Genomic DNA, 21635 nt, shown 5'->3' with positions numbered 1-21635 from the left:
GGTGAAAACCCGTCTCTACTAAAGATACAAAAAATTAGCCGGGCATGGTGGTGCATGCTTGTATTCCCAGCTACTCAGGAGGCTGGGGCAAGAGAATCGCTTGAACCTAGGAGGCGGAGGTTGCAGTGAGCCGAGATCGCACCACTGCCCTCCAGCCTGGGCTACAGGGTAAGACTCTGTCTCAAAAAAAAAAAAAAAAAAAGGGAGGAGCCCTAACCAGGGGCTTGTTTGGGCTACCTGGGCCGCTGCTCTTCCTGTCAACTCATTCGCTCAGGGCCTCTGTGTTTCCATCTGTACATTGGGTATCCCACTCTCTCCACCTTGTATGGTTGATGGGAAGATCAGAGAGCAAGAGTAAAAGGACTCCCGACAACGTACAAACCGTCCTACAAAAACAACTGAGAAGCATTTTGACAAAATCTTCCCTCAGTTGGACAAAATTAATTGTACTGAATGAAACATTTTCACCAGGCGCTGAGGCTCATACCTGTAATCCCAGCACTTTGGGAGGCCAAGGTGGGGGGATCACTTGAGCTCAGGAATTCAAGACCAGCCTTAGCAACACAGCAAAACCCTGTCTCTACCAAAAAATATGAAAAAATTAGTCACACACGGTGGTGCACGCCTGTGGTCCCAGCTACTCAGAAGGCTGAGGTGGGAGGATGGCTTGAGCCTGGGAAGCAGAGGTTGCAGTGAGCCAAGATGGTGCCACTGCACTCCTGCTTGGGTGACAGAGTGAGAGCCCATCATGTCTATAATCTCAGCACTGTGGGAAACCAAGGCAGTAGGATCACTTGACGTCAAGAGTTTGAGATCAGCCTGGCATCATAGCAAGACCCTGTCTCCATAAAAAAAATTAGCCAGGCATGGTGACACATACCTGTTGTCCCAGATACTACGGAGGCTGAGGTGGGAGGATCACTTGAGTTCAGGAGGTCAAGGCTGCAGTGAGGCAAGATCACATCACTGCACCCCAGCTCTGGGTGACGTAATGAGACTCTGTCTCAAAAAAAAAGACAGTTGCCCTTCATGTGCATACCTTGGCATAAGCATCTTCTTCTCCTTCCACAAAGCCCAGTGCCCAAAGCCCAGATTTTTTTTTTTTTTTTTTTTTCAGATGGAATCTTGCTCTGTCGCCCAGGCGGGAGTGCAGTGGTGCAATCTCGGCTCACCACAACCTCCGCCTCCCAGGTTCAAGCAATTCCCCTGCCTCAGCCTCCTGAGTAGCTGGGATTACAGGCATGCACCACCACGCCCGGCTAATTTTTCTATTTTCAGTAGTGACAGTAGAGACGGGGTTTCACCATGTTGGTCAGGCTGGTCTCGAACTCCTGACCACGTGATCTGCCCGCCTTGGCCTCCCAAAATGCTGGAATTACAGGTGTGAGCCACCGGGCCCGATCATGAAACTCAGATTTTAAAAGAAAGGCCCCCTCCTGCTGGGTTTCATTGGCCTGGGTAACTTGTCAATACGTAGTCAAGAGGTGGCAGTAATGTCTCAGTTTTTAAATGTGACAGTCCTGGCTTGCTTGGAGAATCAGCCCACTCATAGACAGCTTTAGATCATCCACTACGATCAAGGAAACTCCCATCTCCCATTAGAGTTTCAGATGTTGAAAACAGTGGGAGTTATGGTCAGGATCATCTGGGGGAACCTTATGGCACAGACAGAATGAGGAGACGAGAGTCCCACAAAAAGGGCTTACCAAGGAAACAGCCAGGAAGTAGCAGAGCCTGGACTCACTGGAAGTCCAGGCCTCTCCCTGGACTTGTTTAACTTTCACAGCAAGGCCTCTGCTCTCTGAACTCTGCCCAGCTAAGGCAGGTCTAGAGCAAGAGGGAGTGGTCCCCGGGGTGCTCCCCTCCACACCTGCCTCCCCACCCCTCAGCCACCCTCACCCAGCCACAGCTCCTTCTGCCAGGGGTGGCATCTGGGCTCTGGGGCAAAGAACAGTTTGGAGGCACCGAAATGGCCTTTTCTACTTGGCCTGTACTGTGTACTTTGCCAGCAGACAGAGAAAGCTTTTACAGACTTTCATCTTCTGGTTTTTCCTGAGATAAACTGCATTCTGTATTTCAATATTTACTGGAGTGTCATTTGACATTTTTTTATTTTGTAAAATTTCAAGAGAAGCTTTTCTTTCTTTTTTCAGTAGGGAAAGAAAACTTCTGTGTGAGATTGAGAATTAAAGATTAAATTCAAAAACACTCAGGTGATGTGTTAATGTGCTGAATAATACCTATGGCTGAATAATATTCTCCATAAAAAATGAAAAATGATGACCTCCTAAGAAGGCTTTCAACACATCTGTAGAGCTTATCTTCCCTTCTCGCTTTTCTCCTCGCTTTTGCATTCAGTCAGTTAATTACGTGTTTTTCACTTGTGATACTTGTGTTGGTTTTACACTGGGCGTGATCCAAAAGAGCCTCACATTCTATTTCTGTTTTGCCAAGTACAAATTAGGCCTTACAAATCGGATTTGTCCTGGGTTCTTTTTTGTTTGTTTTTGTTTGTTTGTTGTTGAGGCGGAGTCTGGCTCTGTCGCCCAGGCTGGAGTGCAGTGGCCGGATCTCAGCTCACTGCAAGCTCCGCCTCCCGGGTTCCTGCCATTCTCCTGCCTCAGCCTCCCGAGTAGCTGGGACTACAGGCGCCCAACAACCACGCCCGGCTAGTTTTTTGTATGTTTAGTAGAGATGGGGTTTCACCTGTTAGCCAGGATGGTCTCCATCTCCTGACCTCGTAATCCGCCCGCCTCAGCCTCCCAAAGTGCTGGGATTACAGGCGTGAGCCACCACGCCCGCCCGGCCTCACCTGGGTTATTTTAACTGAAGGTCACTATGTAGCCTTGTGCAGCCACTGCCAGGCCTCAGTACCAGGCTTACGTGGGAACTGTGAGATTATGTCCCAAGACCAAATTATGTTAGGAAGAGGCCTCAGGATGTAGAGAAATGGACATTAACACTAGTTTTAAAGACTGCCAGCCAAGGCTCTTTTACTTGTGAACCTTTTGTTTCTCCATAGCTATGATTTGCTCATGTGGAATGTCATAGTTAAGGTGAGGTTCGGCAATATACAATGGCACACCCAAATACCCATGGCTTAAATAATATACAGGTTTGCTTTTCTCTCCCTTACAAGAGGACAAAAGTTTGGCAGCTCAGGCCTGATATGACAGCTTCACAAAGTTATTAAGAATTCCTGGGAATGGCCAGGCAAGGTGGCTCATGCCTGTAATCCCAGCACTTTGGTAGTCTGAGGTGGGTGGATTGCTTGAGCCAAACAGTTTGAGACCAGCCTGGGCAACATGACAAAACCCTGTCTCTCTAAAAAAAAAATACAAAAATTGCGCCTGTAGTCTCAGCTACTCGAGAGGCTAAAGGAGGAGAATCACTTGAGCCTGGGAGGCAGAGGTTGCAGTGAGCTGAGATTGCACTATTGCACTCCAGCTTGGGTGACGGGTGAAAACAAGAATTCCTGGGAATTCTGCCATCTCTCAGCTCGTGGCTTCCACCTCAAAGTCACCTTATATTCTAAAGGTGGCTGTTGGGGCTTCACCCATCATGTCTACGTCTCAGGCAGGAATAAAAAGGAAGCTAAGGAAGGGCAAAGAGTGCCTTCTTTCTAGGTAATTCAGCCCCCTTTTGTTTTATTATTATTATTATTTTATCTTTTGCAAAGATGGGGTCCGTGTTACCCAGGCTGGTCTTGAACTCCTGGCCTGAAATGATGACCTTGCCTTGGCCTCCCAAAAGCCTGGGATTACAGGCGTGAGCCACTGCACCCAGCCTCAGTTCCCTTTTAGAGAGCTTTCTTGAAACTGCTCCCAGCTTCTGATATCTCATTGGTCCTTCCCTACTGCAAGAGAGCCCAGGGAATATAGTTTGTTCAGCTGGGTTCACAGCTGCCCCTCACATTTTAGGGGTCCGTTACTAAGGAAGAAGAAGAAAGTGGATACTGAGTGGGAAAGAACAGTCCATGAGGAAGTCACACCCCAAACCCCTGCCCTTTCTCTTTAAAACAAATGCCTCAGACCACAGGCGAAATGGGACCTTCTGACCCCGTTGGCCTGTTCTTCCTGGCCCCACAATGACCCCCAAAACGGACTCCAAAGAATAGCCAGCCTTTCTGTCTTCTCCCCACCCCATCCAGTGTTCCCTTGCCTATCAGACAGGACCAAGTCTGACAAAATAGAATCTTTTCTTTTCATGTTTTAAAATGAAAATACCCAAGATGGGAATTTTAGCTAGAGCTAGTGAATCTGTGGGAACATGTTTGCTTATAGTTTCTCCTGGACATGTCTCATTCCATGTCCACAAATCCACAGAAAATCAGTACCCTGCTGTAACCCCAGCACTGTGGGAGGCTGAGGCGAGAAGATCACCTGAGGTCAAGAGTTCAAGACCAGCCTGGCCAACATGGTGAAACCGTGTCTCTACTGAAAAAATACAAAACTTAGCTGGGCGCGGCGGCAGGCGCCTGTAATCCCAGCTACTCAGGAGACTGAGGAAGGGAGAATGGCTTGAACCCAGAAGGCAGAGGTTGCAGTGAGCCGAGATCACGCCACTGCACTCCAGCCTGGGCAACAGAGTGAGACTCTGTCTTGGACGAAAAAAAAAATCAATACCCTGTACACAGTTAGCCAGATTGGGTAATTTTGTACCTGTTGGTGATCTTGTGGCTGCCCTACCTTATGAGGGGAGGAGGGGACAGAGCCTTTGAGACCCTTCATGGACCTTCTTAATGTGCAAGATGGGCACAGGGTGCTTTCCGGTGGTAGAACCACATGCTGATCACCCTAGATGAGCTGCACAAGGTGGTAAAGGCAGCAGAGGCCTGCTTTCCTTTATCATCTCCTGAGGACACGGGCCAGGGAAGGTTCCCTCGGTTTTGGAAGCCAGCGTCTTGCCATTTCTTTCTTTGCCAGGGGCCATGGGTGGCCGGAGATCCAGCGGAGGCTGGTTGGGCTGCAATAAGGGGATTACAAAGTGGAAAGTCTGTTTTGCTTGGTTCTTAAAATGAGGAGGAAAGACATGGATCCTTTTCTTCTTGACCTTTCTTCTCTCCGTCATTCGCTTCTTAGGGTTTTTGACCCCTATAGACTAACCATGAAAAAGATGGCTTTGTGAGTCAGATGTCCACCAGAGGATGGCATCACGGACAGAGCATTATCTTCTGTGGCCTTTCCGTGAATGGCTGGAGGGCTGAAGAGAGGACACTGACACCTTCACACCTTCGGCTGTGGAGGAATCCAGGGAGAGGGATCAGGAGCTACCTTGGCAGCTCCGTATGATGTCAAAACCTGTTTCTCTTGTGTCTCAGTCCCTCCCAGGCCCTCTACTTGCCTCTCTTACCTACTGGGCTGTACAAAGCCCAGGAATGCCCTAGGAGTTTGAGCACACCAACCTTCTGTCCAAAACGCCACTCCATTACTGACTTCAAGTCCTGTGAATTACCTAGTATTATTCTTCAAATGTTACATGGTAAAACCCAGCGGCTCCCCACGGCATCCAAGACAGATTGCACAAGTTTTTAAACGTTTAGAATTTAGATTGGGTGTGGTTGTGGCTCATCCTTGTAATCCTAGCACTTTGGGAGCTAGGACGTGGGAGGATTGCTTGAGCTTAGGAGTTCAAGACCAACCTGGGCAACATAGGGAGACCCCATCTCTAGAAAAAGAATTTCAATAAATTAGCCAGATGTGGTGATGCACACCTGTTATCCCAGCTACTCAGGAGGCTGAGATGGGAGAATCGCTTGAGCCTGAGAAGTCCAAGCTGCAGTGAGCTGTGATCACACCACTGCGCTCCAGCCTGGGTGACAGTGAGATTCTGTCTGGAAAAAAGTAAATAAACAAATAAAAGGTTAGAACTTAGTGACAAATCAACAGTGAAAATTTTACCACCCAGCAACTCAGCCGTGCCATTTGCCCACCCCACCTCCCCTTGTCCCCATTCAGGGGCAAAGGCAACTGGTCTTTTATGGGCTACAACATTCAATGGGCCAATGCCATTTCACCGTCCTATCTCAAAGTGCTTTATTCTACAATCCTGTGTGCAAATACATGACGTAACTCTTTTCTCGGGTTGTAAATTATTGAAGGCCATAAGTTGTGCTGACTGCATCCTTGTTTACCTATAAGCATTAATTGAATGTTTTCCAGTAGACATGGAGGGGAGAGAAAAGGCAGGACTGTCTCAGCGATGGGAATTAAGTTCACTTGATAATGGACTTGGATGATGAATCTCATTGCCCTGAGAGCAGGGATATTTCTTTCCTCAGTGACCAACCCCCAGATGCTTGTCAAACTATTGAATGTCCTCCTATGCACGTAGGGGCTGGCTCTTAGAGGTATAAAGCATGTCGAGAAAAAAGAATAAAAATCAAAGCATAATGAGCATTCCTTGAAGTAAAGAGCTAAGCACTCCTTTTTGTGTTTCTTCCCTTGCAAAGGGGAAAGGAGACCCTAATTTTGCAAGACTTCAGAAAGAGTGTGCAGAAGGCCAATTGTTTCAAGGTGACAATCATTCCTGCGTGCACCCCTCCCACATACCGGCCTCTGCCAGGCAACTTTCAGTCCTTTCTGAAGAACAACCCTCCCCCAGCACACATACTCCCAGGCAGTTTCCTTCTATTTTGGGCTGGTCTTTTCATTCCGGGTAACTTTGCATACCAATGAGCCAGACGAAGTTCTGGGAAGGGCCTCTCAGCACCATTTTATCTTGTTTCAGCTGTGGACCCCAAAGTCGTTTCCATTGCCAACCGAGTGGCTGAAATTGTTTATTTGTGGCCACCACCACAGGAGACCCAGGCAGGAGGCTTCAAGTCCAAAGGGATTGTCAAACTTCAGGGTGCCTCCTCCCAGCTCGAAGACCGCCTGCCTATAGCTTCAAGTTCTAAGAAAGGTAAGCTTTACTTCCCCAGGTGGAGTGTTTGCCAGGCAGGGGCGCAGGAGCATTTGTGTATTTATCCATCCCGGGCCTGGCAACTTGACAGTCTCTGCTGCCTGGACTGAGGGCTTGACAGCCACAGGCTGTGGGCAATGAGCTCCAGCTTGAGACACCAGCCCAAGGCAAGGGGGCTGCCCCAGCAGGTTGAACCAACACGCCCAGCTCTTTGCTAAGTCAGAAAGGAAAGTCTCCTACAGAGGGAGAGGAGTAAACACAAAGCCCGCATTCAGCCTTGTCTGTGGCGGGAAATGCAATGTTAGATCTGATCATGTTACCAGTGACCCTGGGCCAATTTGCACCAGGTACAGTTGGAGCGTCAAGCCAGAGATTTATATTATGACATTGCTTTCGGGCTTTGTGAAAAAGCAGGGGGTTGTCAGGCACCAGCTATGGTGCAAGACATGGAGCGGAACTGAGAAGTAGTGACAAGGCTGGGTCAGTCGTCACCCAAACCATAGCAATAGGTGAGACTGTAGATCCCATCAGGCTGGTGGCAACTCAAGGCACTGAGGGGAGAGTGAAGGGGAGCAAGGCCAAGTGCCACTGGAAGAGAAGCTCTGCCCGACATTCCCCCACCACCGTTCTTGCTCCTGGCTCTCTCCACAAACTACCGTGGAGATTGTGATGATGCAGCCTCATTGTCTGGGATAAATACCTGAGGTTTGTTGTCTCATGACCAGAGAATCGAGGACACGGACACACACAAGAAGTGGGTTTAGGGGCAGAGGTTTAATAGGCAAAACAAAGAGAAAGGAGAACAGCTCTCTCTCCTGTGACAGAGAGGGGAACCCAAACGTGACTTCCGGCCTGTGACAGAGTACACCGGATTTTGTAGACAGGTTTGAGGAGGTGGTGTCTGATTTACACAGGGCCCAAAGGTCAGTTGAACCAGGTGTGACCTTTACATAGCATGGGGGAAGCTGGCCACCCCACCCTAATCTTATTATGCAAGTGGGCTTGCCACTTGGCCGGTGCCATGTTGTCTGCTCCCTACGGCACACGTGGTTGGAAAGGAAAAGGGAAAATGCGGCCGCCATGTTGGACATGCCTAGTCCCAGGTGGCCTTTTCCTGCTGGCACAGCTGCCAACATTCACTGTGCAAGCTTCTAGCTTGCTTGTCTACGTCTGCAACTCAATTTTACAGGCTACTCTTTGTTAGAAAAGAAAATGATTTGGGGGCTGCTTTTCATTAAAAGGAAAACCTTACTGAGAACTTCCTTACCCTCACTATCTGCCTAAAAAATTCATTTTTAACTCCTCTAACAGTGAGGCCAAGGTGGCTCTTGGGTTTGCAGCACCCTAAAGAACAAGGTGAAGGTTCTCCCTCCAAAGGTATCGGTGTCTCCCAACCCCTGATGCAGAGCAGCAGCCACAGTAAAGGGGCCACAGCTGCCACAGAGACCCAGGGGACCGTGTGAGGAGCTGGAGGAGAGGAGGAGGCCTCTGAGTCAGCTAAAAAGACAGTGTCGACATTTTATTGCTATCCCACGTGGACCTGGGAGATGGAATGCTACCCCTAAACCAAGCTAAAGCTAAGATGACTTCATCCTCTGTGCACAGGAGAAATACAGGCAGCTGTGCCAGCAACTTTCCCTAAGAGAGTGTTAACCCAGTATGTCTGAGACAGGTCTCACTCAATTTAAAACTTTTGTTTTGGCCAGGCGCAGTGGCTCGTGCCTGTAATCCCAGCACTTTGGGAGGCCAAGGCAGGTGGATCACCTGAGGTCAGGAGTTCAAGACCAGCCTGGCCAACATGGTGAAACCCTGTCTCTACTAAAAATACAAAAAAATTAGCTGGGCGTAGTGGCAGGTGCCTATAATCCCAACTATTGGGGAGGCTGAGGCAAGAGAATCGCTTCAACTTGGGAGGCAGAGGTTGCAGTGAGCTGAGATTATACCACTGCACTCCAGCCTGAGTGACAAGAGTGAAACTCCGTCTCAAAAAAAAAAAAGTAGAAGAGGAAGAACATTTATTTTGCCAAGCCTGGGTGCGGTGGCTTACATGGGTAATTCCAGCACTTCGGGAGGCCGAGGCAGTTGGATCTCTTGAGGCCAGAAATTCAAGACCAGCCTGGCCAACATAGCAAAACCCTATCTCTACTAAAAATACAAAAAATTAGCCAGGCATGGTGGTGCACACCTGTAGTCCCAGCTACTTGGGAGGCTGAGGCAGGAGAATCACTTGAACCCGGGAGGTGGAGGTTGCAGTGAGCCAAGATTGTGCCACTGCACTCCAGCCTGGGTGACAGAGCAAGACTCACATACTCTACTGCCCCGTCCCCCCAACACACACCATACACCAACTGTGGCCACGTTCCTATCCATCTGCCCTTTTAGCCTTGGCCATGGGGGAATTTATTAATTTTACTTACTTAGCCCACCTTATTGTCAAGACCCAGCATACAAATAATAAATTTTAGTCAAATAAAATCCATCAATTTGAAAGATATCATTGTAAAAAGAAAACAAACACAGGAAAATAAGATGGATTTGGGAATTAGGTTAATTTCCAAAATGTAGGCCAGCAAGACAATCCACTCTCTTAGATGCGGGCCACAAATTTGGCTCTATACTTTCTAGCAACTAACCCAAAGAGGTAAATACAATCAAATATGAGATTGATGGTGTCCATAAGATAAAAGCACCATCTGCTGAGGAAAAATCCAAAAACCAGAAGAATATTCCTCCTAAATATCTTCATAGTCGGAATCCTGTGCTGTGAAACCGATGTCTTCAACAACAAGCTTAAGGTAACTATAGAGATGAATGTCACAGTGAGACCTGGGGGATTGAGCAAAGGAAGAAGGGGAAAGAAGGAAAGGAAGGGGCTGTAGGAGAAATCCCTAGTGTGATTTGTGTCTGGGCAGAAGAGGCGAAGTAAGATTTACTTGGTAAGAATTAAAATGCTTCTTGCCAGGTGCGGTGGCTCATGCCTGTAATTCCAGCACTTTGGGAGGCCGAAGTGGGCGGATCACCTGAGGTCAGGAGTTCGAGACCAGGTCAGGAGTTCGAGACTAGCCTGGCTAACATGGTGAAACTCGGTTTCTACTAGAAATAGAAGGCGTGGTGGTACATGCCTGTAATCCCAGCTACTTGGGAGACTGAGGCATGAGAACCACTTGAACCTGGGAGGTGGAGGTTGCAGTAAGGCAAGATCACATCATCACACTCCAGCTTAGGCAACAAGAACGAAACTCCGTCTCAAAAAAAAAAAAGCATGCCTCTTCCTCCAGCCCTTACCAAGCCACAAGCATTCATGGTCCCTGGAAAAATGTAAGATTATTTTTTGCTTCTCTTAAAAGAAATAACTGGAATTTTCCCCGACAGATGAAGAAGAACAAATAATAGCCAAAATTGTTGAGTTGCTGAAATATTCAGGGGATCAGTTGGAAAGAAAGGTATGGAACACCTTGAACTGATGCAATTGATTTCTGTGCCGATGCACTAGTACACGAGGATGGAATTGTACTCCAGTTGCAACCTTATTCCTTTTCTTTTTTTTTTCTTTTTTTTTGAGACGGAGTCTCGCTCTGTCACCCAGGCTGGAGTGCAGTGGCACAATCTTGGCTCACTGCAACCTCCACCTCCCAGTTTCAAGCGATTCTCCTGCCACAGCCTCCCAAGTAGCTGGGACTACAGATGCTCGCCACCACGCCCAGCTAATTTTTTGTATTTTTAGTAGAGACAGGGTTTCGCCATATTGGCCTGGCTGGTCTCAAACTCCTGACCTCAGGTGATCCACCAGCCTCGGCCTCCCAAAGTGCTGGGATTACAAGCGTGAGCCACTGCGCCCGGCCTAGCTTATTCCTTTTCCAAGTCCTGGTTTCTACTTAGTCCTAAATTTTATTTCCCTTGGAGTCAAAATTCTTCATGCTGGTAGAATCTCAAAAATGAGTCACTTTGGAAAACATAAGTAAACCTTCTGGAGCCTCCTTGGAATTTTTGGAAACTGAACAAGGAGCTTGTTATTGCAGGAAAAGACACCAGTGAATTAAAATTTGCTGGATGGAATTATTAATCTCGCTCCCTATGTAACTGATCCTCATTGAAGTTTAGATTTGCGTTTGCTTTGCAGCCTGGATATCTGTGTCCCACGGTTGCTCCAAAGCTGGAATATGTTCTGGAATCTTTTTCCCCTGTAGTTGCTGGACTGTTGTCTGTTTAAGGGCTCTCTTAGCAGTTCAGCCAGGGAGGCGTGCTAGTGTTCGGGGAATGTATGGATTTCCTGCCATTTGGAAGTTGAGACCCATCCTTCCACTCAGGAACGGGTGAGAGTTGCCTTCAGGTAAAGAGTTGGTGAGCAAACCTTCAACAGAGTCAGAAGAGCTTCTCTGTGCCTCTTGGGTCCATAACCCACAGACGACTGGGTAGTCTCTAGGATCTGTCAATCATCTGGCTTGCAGACATAGATCCTTGTTTTGCCAGAATCTGTGGGGAGGGAGTCAGACCCTGGGGGTGGGGATGGGAGGTTCTGCAGGAAGACGAAACAGCTCCTGTCTCTATAGCTTTGTCAGAAGTGTGCCCAGAGACTGGTGACCCAGAGGGCGAAGCACCTGGGAGATGGGACAGAATGAGAAACAGCGAGAAAACCAGGGATATTAGGTTAAAGAAAAGAGAACGGGGTGTGTGAGCTTTGGGGCCACAAGTAGAAGGTAGAAAGGGGTGCAGAGGAAGCAAGAGATAGAACAGGATGCATGATTTAAGGGCACCCCTGCATTTCTGCAGAGCTAGTACCATGGATACAGAAATTATGCCTAGTATGGGGTGATTGATTTCTACTTATGGTAAGAACGAACCTCCATTCCTGGAGAATGGGCACTCCAGGCTGCCCATCAGAGTCAACGGGTGCCTTGTGACGGAATGATCTTCCTGTCACAGGAAGAACTGCAAGTAGGTGCCAATACCAGTTAGCAGTTCAGCACAGAACTCCGAGGGATCCTTTAGACATCCTCAAGGGCTCTTTACAACCTGGAGTTTCTGTGGCTCTCACGGCAGCCTCCTTCCCAGCTTCCCTAAGCAGTGACTTGCCGTCAGTGGTCAGGGAGGTAGGAAAGGTGGAGTGGGGGTGCTGGAGGTGGGACGAAGGCCATCTCTCAGGTTATGAAGAGTGATGGTTTCATTTTCACCCCCACAAATTACCACTTTCAAAAGCCTCCCTTTGCCTGCTGCTCTCTGTTGGGGAGTTCGGATATTTTACATTGTTTATGGCAAAGCCTTGGTTGTTATTTCCTTTACACGCTTCCCCACTAGGGAGCTCTGCTAGGGACACACGGTAGGTGTGACCTTGTGCTGTGGGTGCCAAGCTCCCACTGCAGAGTGCCATGTGTGTGGCTGCAGGGGATCTGCAGAGCCGCTGGTCCCGAGAGCACACACAGCCCAAAGGCCCATCCTGCGCCTCCAGGAAAGGCCAAAGAGCCAGGTGCACCCTAGAGGACAGGCAGGGGAGGGGTGAGGAGGTGCCAGTGGAAGCCCTGTCTTTGTGGTGTTTGATTCTTTTACTGTTCTGGCACAGTCCCGACTTGGCTGCCTGCTAGGGTTTTGAGCCTGGCCTCCTCCATTGGAAAACTGATGAAGAGGAGTCCATTCCCTGTTATGGAGGAGGCTGGCCGTGCCTGCTGCAGAGTCACAACCCAGACGGGGCCTGGATGGTGGGAGTGGGCTTGGTTCAGGGAAAAGACAGGTCTGCCAAAATCTTCCAATCGCATCTGACTCATCCCCCAGATATCCCTTTTAGAAACAATATGTGTTGAAAACCCACTTGGCTTACCATTCCTCTAGGACAGAACTAGAGGAATTTCAAATAAATATTTTGTCCCTGCTCACTAAGAAATTTCCATTTTCACATGACAACTGGCATATTAACAGACATTTCAAGAATGCTTTAAATGAAGATGATATATAGCTTTTTGATATGAGCCCTGATTTTTCAAAAGCAGAAGAGGCAGCATTGATTTTGTTTTAAAGGCATGGTAGCCCAAAGGAGGTAAAGCAGAGAGATACCAGGTTCAAGGGAGGGCCGGGAGGTAAAATCAATAGGGTAGAATAATGGGAAAAAAATCAATGAATTGGAGTTTTTTTAAGTGAACATATGCACGCAAGGGAGTCTTCCCTGACCTCCATGCTCCCATAGCATCCTGAAAAATGACTCACATTTCCAGAGCACCTCTTCTATGTCCAGCACTATAAAGTGTTCAACTACCCTATAGTATAGGGCCAAGTACAGTGGCTCACACTTGTAATCCCAGCTCCTGGGGAGGCCAAGGTGGGAGGATTGCTTGAGGCCAGGAGTTTGAGTCCAGCCTGGGCAATATAGTAAGACCTTGTCCCTAAAATACAATAATAATAAAAGTCTCTTAAGAAAATGAAGGCTAAGGACGGATGCAGTGGCCCATGCCTGTAATCCCAGCACTTTGGGAGGCCAAGGCACGTGGATCACCTAAGGTTAGGAGTTCAAGACCAGCCTTACCAACATGGTGAAACCCTGTCTCTACTAAAAATACAAAAATTAGCTGGGTGTGGTGGTGTGTGCCTGTAGTCCTAGCAACTTGGAGGCTGAGACAGAAGAATTGCTTGAACCTTGGAGGTGGAGGTTGCAGTGAGCCAAGATCGCGCCTCCACACTCCAGCCTGGGCGACAGAGTGAGACTCCATCTCAGAAAAAAAAAAAAGAGAGAAAGAAAAGAAAAGAAAATGAAGGCTGGGTGCAGGGACTCATGCGTGTAATCCCAACACTTTGGGAGGCTGAGGTGGGTGGAACGCTTAAGCCCAGGAGTGGGCAACATGGTGAAACCCCATCTCTACAAAAGAAAATAGAAAAAACTTAGCCAGGTGTGGTGGCATACACCTGTAGTCCCATCTACCTGGGAGGCTGAGGCAGGAGAATTGCTTGAGCCCAGGAGGCAGAGGTTGCAGTGAGCCGAGACCACACCACTGCACTCCAGCCTGGGCAATGGGAGTGAAACCCCGTCTCAAAAAAAAAAAAAAGAAAGAAAACAATTACCCTATAGTATTGATAGTATCACCATCCTAGTTTCGAGATGACAAACTGAATCTGAGAGGTTAATTTCCCCAAGATTGCATAGCTAAGTAAGAGGTGAACCCAGGGGTTTGAGCCAGTGATTCCTAAGCCTCAGATCCTGTCCATTACACTACCTCCAGCAAAGCACATCACATTGTTTTGTAATTCCCACTAGACTGTAAGCCCTTTGAGTGAGGACCTGCATCTCAGTCATCCATACTAGCTGCCCATTATAAGTGCTCAGGAAATATCTGTTGAATGTCAAATGAACTGACTGTTCCATTTCATACACATATTTGTGCCGATGAAATGAATTCACCGAGCGGTACATGCCCATTCTGGTTCTGCAGGACACTGCCTTCATCCCCATTCCCTTGGTTGACACCAGCATCCAGGGTTTTCCAGGGGGTGGTTTGATGGCCTGCATTTGAGCTAAAGAAAGAACTTCCGTCTGCCTCATGGAGCCAAGCTACTGTACTGAGTGCTTATTCTCTTGTATACAGCTGAAGAAAGATAAGGCTTTGATGGGCCACTTCCAGGATGGGCTGTCCTACTCTGTTTTCAAGACCATCACAGACCAGGTCCTAATGGGTGTGGACACCAGAGGAGAATCAGAGGTCAAAGCTCAGGGCTTTAAGGCTGCCCTTGCAATAGACGTCATGGGCAAGCTCACAGCTATTGACAACCATCCGATGAACAGGGTGCTGGGCTTTGGCACCAAGTACCTGAAAGAGAACTTCTCACCATGGATCCAGCAGCACGGTGGATGGGTAAGTGTACCGTATTTAAAAACAAATTTTCTCAGAACTCAGAAGAGAGGGGATGGGATGGATTTTTTTTTTTTTTTTTTATGAAGGGAACACATCTATGAAGCAGTTCTCATGAGTTTAGGACACTTGAGTGGCAAGAGACAGATCCCATTGATGGGAACATATTTTTAGTGATTATCTTCATCATCAATAAATATTTACTGAGCTCTCCAAGGATGTGTAGGGTACGTGTGGATGGAGAGGGACTGGTCAGATGGAACAGGAAATGAGGAGATGCCGAGATAAGAAATGTTTAGATAGATGTAATTTCTGTTTTCACAAATTTTGCAGGCAACGGAAGTCTGGCAGGGAGACAAGGGGAGGCAGACAGTTCTCTACACTTGCAGATACTTACAGGTCGCAGGGACTAAGCCTCATGCAGAGACTCAGGGTTCATGACATTTTGTCATTGCTGCTTTGACCCAGCCATTTTGAGGGTGATATTTTGATACCAAATAAAAAGCCAACAGTTAAACTTTCATTTTCAATTACCTGATATCAGTCAAAACAGACCTCTTTCCCCTATGCCTCAAACCCTCTCCCATCCCTCATCCCCAGTTCCTCAGGTCTCCTTAAAACTGCCATGTTCAAACGGCTACATAAGGTCCACCGTGTCAAAATGTGCTACCCCAGAACTTTAACTCTCAATAGGCCTAGGCATTCCTAGGCGGACAGACCTTCACCCCACATTACCCTTAGTTCTCTTTCCACTAGAATGGTCCAGAGGCCAGCAGGAGGCATGGCTGGAGTGACCCTGGGACCTCCACACAGCCTTGGTCTCCTTGCTCACAGAAGGCAAGTGCAGCTGGTCTTGCCCAAGGGTCTTCAGCGGCTGCCATGGTCTTCAGCGGCCGCCATGGCCTTCGGTGCCTGCCATGGCCTTCAGTGCCTGCCATGGTCTTCAGTGCCTGCCATGGTCTTTAGTTTCTGTACATTGAGTTCCTTTCTATTTTCCACTTTTGCACCAAGTATGATAACCCTAAGTGGCTGATCTGAACAACCAAGGCCGTTCTTAAGTATTCTAAACTTAAGCTGCCTTAGTTTATTCTAAAAGGAGGACAGGTTCCTCAACATTATTTTAGTTCTACCTATTCTTCTTTCCAGGATTTCTCCACCCCAACAACCCCCTCGAGCCCTCATCTGCCCCAGAGTCTCTCCTAACCCTTCCAGCTCAAAGGCTGCACAGCCTCTAATCTCCAACACTTCATGTTTGCACCCTAATAATATACAAAAGATGATCGAATTCCCAATTGACTATGTTTCAAGCATTCATTTTAAAAATCATTGTTAGTCCTCTTAATATATTTTCTCAGAGAAATTATAATTATCAATTGGGTTCACAGGCCAGCTCTCAAAAATCTATTTAATCCACTAATGTAGCTAAAATACCATAAATATGCTATAAAAAGCAGTGGTTCTACACCAAAAGCACAAGCAACTAAAGAAAGAATAGATACATTGGATTTTGTTTTGTGCTTCCAAGAACACCACCACCAAGAATGTGAAAAAAAAAAAAAAAAACCCCACAGAATGGGGAAAAATACTTGCAAATAATATCTCTAATAAAAGACATATCTAGAATATATAATGAACTATTATAATTGAACAATAAAATGTCAAATAACCCAATTTTCAAATGAGCAATGGATTTGAATAGACATTTCTCCAAAGAATATATATAAATGGCTAAAAGCACATGAAAAGAGGCTTGACATCTTCATTTCAACAGTAGGAAAATGCATGTCAAAGCAACATTGAGCTCTAACCACTATGGTGGCTAAAATGAAAAGGAAAAGTATTGATGTTGGTGAGGATGTGGAGAAATTGGAACCGTTTATGTTGCCGATTGGATTGTAAAATGGTGCAGTCCCTTTGGAAAACCACTTGGGAGTTCCCAGAAATGTTAAATATAAAGTTACCAATTCCTGGATTACCAAATCCAGGATATATCCAATATCCTGGATATATACCCAAAAAGTTGAAAACATCTTTTCATACAAAAATGTGCACATGAATGTTCATAGCTTCTATTAGCCAAAGAGTGGGAGCAACTCAAATGTCCATCAACTGATGAATCATGAATGGATAAAGAAAATGTAGTATAGCCACCCAATGGAATATTATTCCACTATAAAAATAAAGCAAGTATTGATACATGGATAAACCTTAAAAACATTGTGCTAAGTGAAAAAAAGGCAAAAAGGCCATATACTGTGTGATTCCATGTATAGGAAGTGTCCAAAATAGGCAAATGTATAGATACAGAAAGTAGACTTGTTGCCAGGAGCTGAGGGTAAGAGAATGGGAATAATTGCTAATGGATGTGAAGTTTATTTTTGGAGTGATGATAATGTCCTAAAATCAGAGGTGATGTCTGCATAACTGTGAATATACCAAAAGTGAATATACTAATTCACTGAATTAGTGAATTTTATAGCACAATTATATTTCAATAAATCTTTTATAAAACTAGCAGTTCTAATTCTAGTAATCAAAAAGAGGAAAGAGAGATGAATACATTTTTTTTTTTAATTTGGCTGCTGGTACTGGAGGAAAAAAACAGTTCCAATTAGAAAAAAAAGAGATGAATTATTCCGTAGGAATACTAAAGCGGATTTCCAAAGGCTTCAGAACTTGATGGCACTAGTTCTTTAACATCTGTAGTTTCAATTCAAAATGTATTTCTTATCCAAGTTATCATAAACCTTAATCTTAACTCTTGGCCATAGTTAAGTTTAATTTGGAGCATGTCACTGGAAATTAGGAGAGGGGAGAAAAAGAATGTGAGAGGGGATGACTAATTTTTCCAAAGGGTAGAAAAAAAATAAAGGATGTTGATAAAGAATATTTATGAACTGATATGAGTTATGGAAGTGTGAAGGACATGTGGATTGGGGCATGTGCTCAGAGTCCCTTAACGGGAAAAAAAGAAGACACTGGGAAATAAGCCTCCTGGGACTTCCATTGGAAAGTAAGCCTCCTGGGACTTCCATTGGCACCAAGTATCTCAATGGCTGTCTGTGCTGTCCTTGTAGTAGTGTGGGAGGAGAGAAATCTAGTCCCATGCACAAGCTTTCCAGAAGCTCAGGGTTCCTAACTATCTCAGTATTCCACATTTCATACGAGTACATGTCATCTTCCCAACTAAACTGCAAATCTGTAAGGGCGAGATCATGTATTTTATGATGGCTCCTTTAATCTCCCATAGCTCCCATTCCTCTACCTAACACCATAGATGTTCAGCCAGAACTTGTAGAACAGTGAATGAATCGATCAAATGAATGAAGAGCAACTCTATCAACAAAGCATGCCAAACAAGCTACCCCGAGATTCTGATTTACTCTTCGGTTCTTTGTTCTGTCTGTGGAGCACCATTCACATAGTTACCCTGCAGTCTTGCAACCTCACCCATTCTGTAGCACTTTGAAAGGAGAGGGTTGTGACCTCCATAGTCATTGACCTTTCAGTATCCACTTTTTTTGAATTTTAAATACACCCTTGAAGCCCTCCCATCTTCAAGAAAAGATCCAGCCTGTTAACTCTGGGTGTGTAACACAAGACCTTAGCTGATGTTTTCCTTGCAGGCATACCAAGAATGCCAGTCACCTCTCCAAACCCTCCCCCAAACTAACATGGTCTCCTGAGCCTTGGGTCATGCCTGGGATAGAGCAGAGTTAGCAGCCATATGTTTTCACTTCAACAGTAAATCTAACTTGGAATTTTAAGAATCTATTTTTCCCCCTCTAGGAAAAAATACTTGGGATATCACATGAAGAAGTAGACTGAAATAGCAGATTTGTCATCAGGAATACTCATCGCCTACTGTGGCCCTGTGCGCACTGGCCTCAGATGGACTACAGGAGATTACAATGTACAAGGCAGAGGGAGCATTGATGTTTTCAAAACCATTATTCCCGTGACTGGAGAGGCATCAGGAGAGGCCTTGTTCGTCTCCAGCTCATAGAACGTAGCAGCGTAGTCCCTGACATTGATGTTTTTCAGGCCATCCATTGAGTGCCTGAGGAAATCTATAAAGATAAGGGGCAGGCCGGGCGCGGTGGCTCACGCCTGTAATCCCAGCACTTTGGGAGGCCGAGACGGGCGGATCACGAGGTCAGGAGATCGAGACCATCCTGGCTAACACGGTGAAACCCCGTCTCTACTAAAAAAATACAAAATCTAGCCGGGCGAGGTGGCGGGCGCCTGTAGACCCAGCTACTCTGGAGGCTGAGGCAGGAGAATGGCGTAAACCCGGGAGGCGGAGCTTGCAGTGAGCTGAGATCCGGCCACTGCACTCCAGCCTGGGCGACAGAGCGAGACTCCGTCTCAAAAAAAAAAAAAAAAAGAAAACAAAAAAATATAAAAAAAATTAAAAAATAAAGATAAGGGGCGATGTTGTTCCAAACACTCAGAACAGATACCATCATCCTGCCTTTGTTAGCTGCTGTAGGGAAAGTGTGTTACAGATGTCTGCCGACCTCACAGGGGTGAAATGATAAACTGTGCATGTGTTTACACTTCCGTTTCTAGTACTATTTATTTTTAAACTACACTTGGGGTGGCCTAATACCTAGGAAGATGTTGCTCTTCACGTTAGTAAACACAGCCTAAAGAAACTCTTAGGTTTACTGCTACATCCATTTGTTTGGAGAGATAACTGTTGTCTGTGCCTTTTGAAAACTTCCATTTGGTACGAAATTTTACTTCAACACCCCTCAACCCTTTTCTCAGGGACCACACCTCTTCTTCCCAAGATCCCTGGGACTTCATCATTCTTTGTGGTAGTGCAATGATTGGTAGCAGGTAAAATAAATACATAGAAAGACTACTGTCAAAAGAGTGTCTTCTGATTAGTAAGTAATAAGTCTTCTGATTGAGCATCAGATGAGTTAATTTACATAAAGTGCTTAGAACACTTCTTAGTACTTAATGTTATGTCTTCATTTATGGTCTCTAATATGTGCTGCTCTCAGCTAAGCTGCCAGTTTCCTCTTCTGCCAACGCAGTCCCCGATTGCTTTCCCGAAATTGAGGCTGTCCAGTGTAAGGGTTTTTAGAAATATGCTCAATAGTAAGTGTTTAAGACACAAAACAATTTTAAAAATACTATCAAAATAGAAGGTCTTATAAATTTCTGGATATCTAGTACCCAGCATATGGCCTGATGTAAAATTGGTGCTTAATAAACCTTTGAAGAACAAATACGTCAATAAGTGAGACATACTCTCAGGTTCAAGGGAAAACTGGATCTATTATCAAATGCTTCCCTAGCCTACCCCTCTCAATACAATGAGTTACTCTCTTCTGTTTTCTTCTCCCACATGAAAGCCATCAGTGTTAGGGATAGAGTAGTCGCCATTTTTTTGTTTGTTTGTTTTGTTTTGTTTTGAGACATAGTCTTGCTCTGTCGCCCAGGCTGGAGTTCAGTGGTGTAATCTCGGCTCACTGCAACCTCCACCTCCCGGGTTCAAGTGATTCTTCTGCCTCAGCCTCCCAAGTAGCTGAGACTACAGGCACTGCCAGCACGCCTGGCTAATTTTTTTTTTTTTTTTTTTTTTTTTTGTATTTTAGTAGGGACGGGGTTTCACCATGTTAGCCAGGATGGTCTCAATCTCCTGACCTTGTGATCTACCCGCTCGGTCTCCCAAAGTGCTGGGATTACAGGTGTGAGCCACCACGCCCAGCTGGGAGTCTCCTTTTAGACATGGAGACACTGAAGACCACCTCTTCCTCCACTGTGATCCCACCATTCCAAACTCTTTGCAGTTCCCCAAAGGTATTATGCAACCTGGTACCTTTGAGCCTTCATAACAATATCCTCTCTACTTGGAGTGCTCTTGCCTGCTGGCTTCCTTTCCCCCTATTTCCACTAAAACAACTAACTCTAGCTCATCTTTCCAAATTTCCTTCATTTCCTCCAGGACTCATTTGCTAACCCTCCCTTGGCCATCACGTGACTGTATTTGGATGCCTTTTCCCATAAGATGCTCCACATCACCCTGCATGTAGACATTATGGTTAATACATTGCACCGTAAGATTTGGTTTACCCAGTCTTTCTCAGTGAATTGTAAAGTCTTTTGCAAACAGGTGCTATGCCAAATTTAACTTTATATATCTAATGCCTGGCATGGTTTTGGAACACAGTTGCAGAACCATACCCTCGTCTGACTGATACAGCTTGTAAATGAGTATGACTGGAATATGCCCTAAGATACATGTACTTACAACAAACTCGCCACGTGTTTCCAATATCATCTACAGCTTGTGGTCAAGATGAAGTAATTAACCAGATGTAATTTCCTGCTTGAAACAACTAAAAAAAAAAAAAAAAAAAAAAAAAAAAAAAAAAAAAGACAAAATATATGAGAATGATTTTCAAGGCATTGGACATCAGGTAATGGGGGACTGGTCCCTGAGAGATGAAACTCTAAGTGAGCCCTATGTCTGCCCTAGAGTACTGCATGTAAAGAGTTTCTAGGGCATGCTGGAGAGAGGGGAACCCATGCAAAGTTCACCAGCTCCCTGAGTAGAGGGGAGAGAGCTAGGAATTCAGGAAGGTCAGAGCAGCTGAAGTTTGCAAGTCTGATAAAGGATGAAACAGAGTGGCACACAAAGCTCCAGAGACCTGCAGCTATTTCCTCTTAGGTGTTCAGATGAATACTGATCAAAACATGCGCATTAAGAAATTACCCAAGGCATGGGGAAGAACCACCTGAAAATATTAAAAGGAGCGCTCTCCAAAGCCTACACAAGGCCAGGAATACTGCCTGTTTGGGCAATAGGTAGAATACACAAAACAATTTTGTCTCAGAAGTGGCAAAAATTAGCCCTCGACTAAGAACTCTCTGGTTCTGCACAAG

At 46.0% G+C, this 21635-nt stretch overlaps 1 protein-coding gene across 6 annotated transcripts in view; it reads left to right on the top strand.

Moving 5' to 3' along the window:
* Window positions 1–18896, top strand: part of BCL2L14 (BCL2 like 14) — a 42664-nt gene extending 23768 nt beyond the window's left edge. For all 6 annotated transcript variants that reach the window (XM_017864567.1, XM_017864564.1, XM_017864565.1 and 3 more), the window contains 4 exons: window positions 6730–6903; window positions 10276–10346; window positions 14469–14735; window positions 18522–18896. In XM_017864567.1, coding sequence (XP_017720056.1) covers window positions 6730–6903; window positions 10276–10346; window positions 14469–14735; window positions 18522–18560 — 551 coding nt within the window. In that variant the 3' untranslated portion in view covers window positions 18561–18896. The remainder of the gene's footprint in view (window positions 1–6729; window positions 6904–10275; window positions 10347–14468; window positions 14736–18521) is intronic.
* The last annotated feature ends 2739 nt before the right edge of the window (window positions 18897–21635 follow it).

The sequence above is a fragment of the Rhinopithecus bieti genome, unplaced genomic scaffold, assembly GCF_001698545.2.
Source record: "Rhinopithecus bieti isolate Rb0 unplaced genomic scaffold, ASM169854v2 scaffold_76074, whole genome shotgun sequence".
NCBI lineage: Eukaryota > Metazoa > Chordata > Mammalia > Primates > Cercopithecidae > Rhinopithecus > Rhinopithecus bieti.
The sequence above is the reverse complement of the archived record's forward strand: the minus strand, read 5'-3'. Positions and strand labels throughout refer to the sequence as shown.